The sequence below is a fragment of the Chiloscyllium plagiosum genome, chromosome 3 (assembly GCF_004010195.1).
Source record: "Chiloscyllium plagiosum isolate BGI_BamShark_2017 chromosome 3, ASM401019v2, whole genome shotgun sequence".
Lineage (NCBI taxonomy): Eukaryota > Metazoa > Chordata > Chondrichthyes > Orectolobiformes > Hemiscylliidae > Chiloscyllium > Chiloscyllium plagiosum.
In genome coordinates this window covers 113,934,203-113,940,929 of record NC_057712.1, presented here as the reverse complement: position 1 = coordinate 113,940,929, position 6,727 = coordinate 113,934,203, and the positions used below count along the sequence as shown (strand labels likewise).

The 6,727-nt window shown below is 39.2% G+C and overlaps 1 protein-coding gene across 3 annotated transcripts in view; it reads left to right on the top strand.

Moving 5' to 3' along the window:
- Positions 1-6,727, top strand: part of LOC122548452 (cyclin-dependent kinase 19-like) — a 134,824-nt gene that overhangs the window by 108,367 nt on the left and 19,730 nt on the right. For all 3 annotated transcript variants that reach the window (XM_043687144.1, XM_043687146.1, XM_043687147.1), the window contains one exon: positions 4,139-4,387. In XM_043687144.1, coding sequence (XP_043543079.1) covers positions 4,139-4,387 — 249 coding nt within the window. The remainder of the gene's footprint in view (positions 1-4,138; positions 4,388-6,727) is intronic.

Sequence of the window (6,727 nt, the reverse complement as noted above, 5' to 3'; positions counted from 1 at the left end):
CAACTCCTGTACTCAATACTCTGACCAATAAAGGAAAGCATACCAAACGCCGCCTTCGCTATCCTATCTACCTGCGACTCCACTTTCAAGGAGCTATGAACCTGCACTTCACTGTCTTTGTTCAGCAACACTCCCTAGGGCCTTACCATTAAGTGTATAAGTCCTGCTAAGATTTGCTTTCCCAAAATGCAGCACCTCACATTTATCTGAATTAAACTCCATCTGCCACTTCTTAGCCCATTGGCCCATCTGATCAAGATCCCATTGTTATCTGAGATAACCTTCTTCGCTGTCCATCACATCTCCAATTTTAGTGTCATCTGCAAACTTACTAACCATACCTCTTATGCTCACATCCATAAATGATGAAAAGTAGAGGACCCAGCACTGATCCTTGTGGCACCCCACTGGTCACAGGCCTCCAGTCCAAAAAACAACCCTCCACCACCACCTTTTGAGCCAGTTCTGTATCCAAATGGCTAGTTCTCCCTGTATTCCGTGAGGTCTAACCTTGCTAACCAGTCTCCCATGGGGAACCTTGTCGAATGCCTTACTGAAGTCCATATAGATCATGTCTACTGCTCTGCCCTCATCAATCCTTTTTGTTACTTCTTCAAAAAATCCAATCAAGTTTATGAGACATGATTTCCCATGCACAAAGCCATGTTGACTATCCCTAATCAGTCCTTGCATTTCCAAATACATGTACATCCTGTCCCTCAGGAATCCCTCCAATAACTTGCCCACCACTGACATCAGGCTCACCGGTCTATAGTTCCCTGGCTTATCCTTACCACCCTTCTTAAAAAGTGGCACCACGTTAGCCAACCTCCAGTCTTCCAGCACCTCATCTGTGACTATGGATGATACAAATATCTCAGCAAGAGGCCCGGCAATCTCTTCTGTAGCTTCCCACAGACTTCTAGGGTACACTTGATCAAGTTCTGGTGATTTATCCACCTTTCTGCGTTTGAACTCATCCAGCACTTCCTCCTCTGTAATATGGACATTTTTCAAGGTGTCACCATTTATTTCCCTACATTCTATATCTTCCATATCCTTTTCTACAGTAAATACTGATGCAAAGTACTCATTTAGTATCTCCTCCATTTTCTGTGGCTCCACACAAAGGTGCCTTGCTGAGCTTTGAGGGCCCCTATTCACTCCCTAGTTACCCTTTTGTCCTTAATGTATTTGTAAAAACCCTTTGGATTCTCCTTAATTCTATTTGCCAAAGCTATCTCATGTCTCCTTTTTGCCCTCCTGACTTCCCTCCTAAGTATACTCATACTGCCTTTATACTCTTCTAAGCATTCACTCGATCTATCCTGTCTATACCTGACATAGGCTTCCTTCTTTTTCTTAACCAAACCCTCAATTCCTCTAATCATCCAGCATTCCCTATACCAACCAGCCTTCCCTTTTACCCTGACAGGAATATCCTTTCTCTGGATTCTCGTTATCTCATTTCTGAAGGCTTCCCATTTTCAAGCTGCCCCTTTACCTGCGAACATCTGCCCCCAATCAGCTTTTGAAAGTTCTTGCCTAATACCGTCAAAATTGGTCTTTCTCCAATTTAGAACTTCAACTTTTAGGTCTAGTCTATCCTTTTTCATCACTATTTTGAAACTCATATACAATTATTGTCATTGGTCCCAAAGTGCTCCCCCACTAACTGTCAGTCACTCGCCCTGCCTTATTTCCCAAGAGTAGGTCAAATTTTGCACCTTCTCTAGTAGGTACATCCATAAAATGGATCAGAAAATTGTCTTATACACACTTAACAAATTCCTCTCCATCTAAACCCTTAATACTATGACAGTCCCAGTCTATGTTTGGAAAGTTAAAATCCCCTACCATAACCACCCTATTATTCTTACAGATTGCTGAGATCTCCTTACAAGTTTGTTTCTCAATTTTCCTCTGATTTCCCTCAATTTCAACTTCCTCCCAGTTTTAAAATTATGGTGGGCTTTGATAGAGTAAATGTGAAATGATTGGGCTGAATCTTCCGTTTTGTTGGCCAGGTCTGTGTTGCATAAAGCTTTTTGGAGGACGTTTTGCCATGAGACTTAGCAAATTGGCCTTATTAAATACCCAAGATGCCCTTACGGCGTCTGATGTCTGAGTTCCACTTCATGTTACCATTCACCTTTCCTGGAACAATTCCCTACCAGCGATATCTCAAACTTCACTGGCATCCCTTATCTCTGCACCATCCTCGAAAGTGCAGGACTTTTAACTCAAAAAGTGAACATTTGGATGTATATAAGCCATTATTATAAGATGATTTGACTAAAGGAATAGCAAAGCATCCCTTCAATTGTATCGAAGTTTGATTAGACCACAGTTGGAGTACTGCATGTAGTTTTGATCCCTTGTCTTAAGACGAATGTTATTGCCATAGAGGGAGTGTAACGAAGGCACACCAAACTTGTTCCTGAAATGGAATAACTATCCTATAAAGAGAGTAGGCATAAACTTAGGAGATGGGATGTAATGTGGGAAAATATGAGGCTATGCCCTGTGGCAGGAAGAATAGAAGAGCTGTAATTATTTAAATGAAGGAAGACTGTAGAATGCTACATTACAGAGGGCTTTGGGAATCCTTGTGCATAAATGACACAAAGCTTGCAGAATTGAGAAGAATGAGAGGCAACTTTATTAAAACATAAAGGACTTTTAGAGCAGAGTAGAGGAGCTGAATGGTCTACTTCTACATCTTACAGTTTAATAGGCAATAAGTTGGGAAGAGAACATAATGAGTCTGCAAAGGGATATGTGGATGGCCAAAATATTGGCAGATGGAGTGTAATATTGGAAAAGGCAAACTTGTCCACCTTGGCAGGAAAACTAGAAAAGCAGTACATTATTTAAATTGGGAGAAATTTATATGTCCTGGTATATGAATCATAAAATGTTACTATCCAAATGCAGCGAGTGATTAGGAAGAAAAATGGAATGTTGTTTATTGCAAGGGGAACAGAGCATACACAAGTGTTTTATTGCTGCAGGATAGGGTATTTGCATTCACTTCCAGAGTACTGTGTACAGTTTTATTTTCCTTGTTTAAGAGGGAATCACTGCAGAGAGGTTTTTCAACTGATTCCTGGAATGAGGTTGGTCACCCTGATGGTCCTGTATCCTTTGGAGTTTAGAAGAATGAGAAGAGATCTTCGTGAAACATACAAGATCCTGAGGGGTCTTGACAGGGTGGATGCTGAAAAGAAGTTTCACTTCAATGGCGAGACTAGAACTAGGGGACACTTAAAATAAGCATTATCCCATTTAAGACCAATGTGATGAGAATTTTTTCACTTAGATGATTGAGAGTCTGTTGAATGCTGTTCTCTACAGAGCAGTGGACCCAGGGATGTTAAATATTTTAAAGGCAGGAGTAAATGGACCCTTGAAGTAAAACAATGTTGGGCGTAAACAGGAGGTAGAGTTGAGGTCACAGCTACATCAGCCAAGATCTTGTTAGTTGGCACAGCAGGCTCAAGGGGCTGAATAGCCTGCTCTCTGCCCTTAATTCTTCTGTAACCTGTGTAATTAGAGGATATTTAAGTGTATAGCCCTTTTAGCATGAGCCATAATGTATTCAGGCATAGAAACGATACATGGTCTGTAAGAGCGAGAAAAATGGTGATGCCCAACATCCGTATGCCCAGCTTCCTTCGACCTTTTATTGCAAGTATGCTTTATGACCCAATTTCATTATTTCAGATACAATTATGCAAAAAAATTACTAGCAAATATCCAACTGAAATTTAGTATGACAGTGGGAGAACAGCTAAAAACGAAGAATGAGGAAACAAAATACTTTCTAAAAGAACTAGCTATATTCCCATTAGAAAAGATGATACAGAATACCAGTAATGCTAAGAGATGCAAAATTTGAATGGATAACTGTTTTAATCAATTGTTTTCTGCCAAAATATTGATGCATTGCTATATTAGGATGTTGGTGAGCTTATATGTAATTTTACCAAGCAACATTTACTTTGACTTTAAAGTTCTCGGTCTGTTGTTTTTTTAGATGCTTATGAACTTGAAATAATGTGCATACATTATCAGAGTTATGAGAACGTTAGGGTCCTAAATGGAATAATTACACTTTACATTATCTTGACTACAGAATCAACAGCAAACCCAGCAACATCAGCAGCAGACAGGACAGAATCAACAGCAGCAAGCACCCCAACAACAAAACAGCACACAGACAAATGGGACAGCTGCTGGAGGAGGAGGTGGTGGAGGAGCACCGGGTGGAGGCCTACAGCATAACCAGGACAGCAGTCTCAATCAGGGACCTCCAAACAAGAAACCTCGCATAGGCACATCAGCTACAACCTCTGGTGGCTCTGCCATGCCAACTGATTACCAGGTATTGTGATTTTGGTGATTGCTTTTCATTAATGCAGCTGGGATCCCTATTCTCACAGTATTGAAACATCTAATCTTTTTGAAAAAGTTAAGGTATAGTAATTATTTATAAGCAAGAAAACCTCCTGCTATAAACCTAGCAATGGATAATAAGTTCACCAGCATTAATAATAATTAATAAGAACAGTATTCAACAATGATGTTGTGATGTAAGGTATGATCATTTATTTTTGAATTTGGATTTTGAACGAATGGTCTATGGGTTTTGATCTGTGAGTATGAGGGTGGGTTTAATAATTAACTTGTCAGTCTTTCTGGAGCCATGATTTTATTAAATGATCATAAGTGTTACGGCACAGAAGAAAGCTGTTCAGCCATCATGCCTGCACTGGCTCAATGAACGGGCATCATTACCTAGTGCCAATTTCCTGCTATTTTCCCCATATTCTTGCACACTATTTTTATCCAAGCAATCATTCAATGCCCCCTTGATTGTCTCAATTGAACTTGCCTCCATCACACTTATACACAGTGTATTCCATGCCCTAACTATTCAATATGTCAAATAGTTTTTCCTCACTTCACCCCTGCTGCTTTTGCAGATCACTTTAAATCTATGCCTTTTGTACCTGTTTCCTTTCTGAGCAGGAATAATTTCTCCCCATCTACTGCATCCAACCCATTCATGGAAACCTCTATCATATATCCTCTTTGCTTCCTTCTCTCTAAGGAGAACAGTCCCACCTTCTTCAATCTGTCCTCAGAGCTGAAGTTCCTTATTTCTGGAACTACTTCTACACTCTGTTCAATGCATTCACCTCCTATAATGCCCAGATCTGTACACACATCTAGAATGAGAGAGAGAGAGCTACTGGAGTGGTAATGGAAATTTGTTTGCAATGTGAGTTTTATGATAGGACAGAATAAACATTGAAAAGCATTAGCTTTATTTTACATTAGAAGAATTTTGTTTTGCTTCAGGGAAGAACCCATCGAAACCATTTTAGCATCAGTTCACAGAAGTCCTGGTTGAAGTTTGATATAAGAACAGTTTCTCCTGAAGGAAGGAGATAGTTCAGTACTGTAGGAAAATAGTGCAGGGCTTGGTACCTCAATACCACATTTTAAGGGTTGTAGTTTGAAAGTTTCAGACCAGAAGTATTTGGTTAGATCTCTGAAAGGGTTATTTGAAACTCTCGATAGTAGTCATGATTTGGAGATGCCGGTGTTGGACTGGGGTGTACAAAGTTAAAAATCACACAACTCCAGGTTATAGTCCAACAGGTTTAAATGGAAGCACACTAGCATTCGGAGCACCGCTCCTTCATCAGGTGGTTGTGGAGGACACAACTGCCTGATGAAGGAGCAGCGCTCTGAAAGCTAGTGCTTCCAATTAAACCTGTTGGACTATAATCTGGTGTTGTGTGATTTTTAACTTATTTGAAACTGAGAGAGTCTAAGCTGAAAACTGTGAATAAACAAGGAAGACACTATCAAAATCAGAAATTGAAAGAAATAGTTAAGTCAAACCTATAGATTTAGTAGAAAAGATTAATGTCTGATATTTGCGCACAATGAAGTGATGTTGGGATATAGGAATTGTATTTTTAGGATCTTGCTAATTGTGTTTTCTGTAAGTAGCGTGGATTTTTATTCTATTTTCTTCATTTCCTTTGTTAGTAAAATTTGATTTTTATTATTAAGACCAAAACCTTGGCAATGTATCAAGCCAGATTTCAATCTGGAATAATCTGTCTTGTCCAGTAATGGTGTCAACTAGGATAGTTACGATACCAAGCAAATTTTTAACCCTTTACTCCCTGTTAAAGAAAGTAAGAATGACTTCAGAGTATAGAAAGAACAGGGGAGTGACATGAAAAAGGAAATGAGGAGAGCAGAAAGGTGATCGGGAAGAATATCGATGAATAAAATTATAGAAAGTTTGAAGATGTTTTATTAGTACATTAAAAGCAAGAGGTTGGTCTATCACAGATGTACATAGTAACTTGTGCATCAATGCAGAAGATATGGGCAGGCTTCTAAATGAATGTTTTATCCCTGTCTTTACAAAGAAGAGAGATGATTATTACGCCTGAGTAGAGTACCACCCTGAAAATTAAGCCCCACTATTCCCAAAAATTAAAGATTTTAGAAGTATGCAGAATTCTTCAATTTACATGTCTTTCAGACCCAGGTGGTCAGAATGCATAGACCAGTTTCTATCCTGAACAAGAATAACTATTTATTAGAAATAAATGAACAATTATGAACTGTCAACATAGAATTCTATTCATTTAAACTGTTATACTTCTCAAGGGTAACGTGCTGGAAATCATAGGGA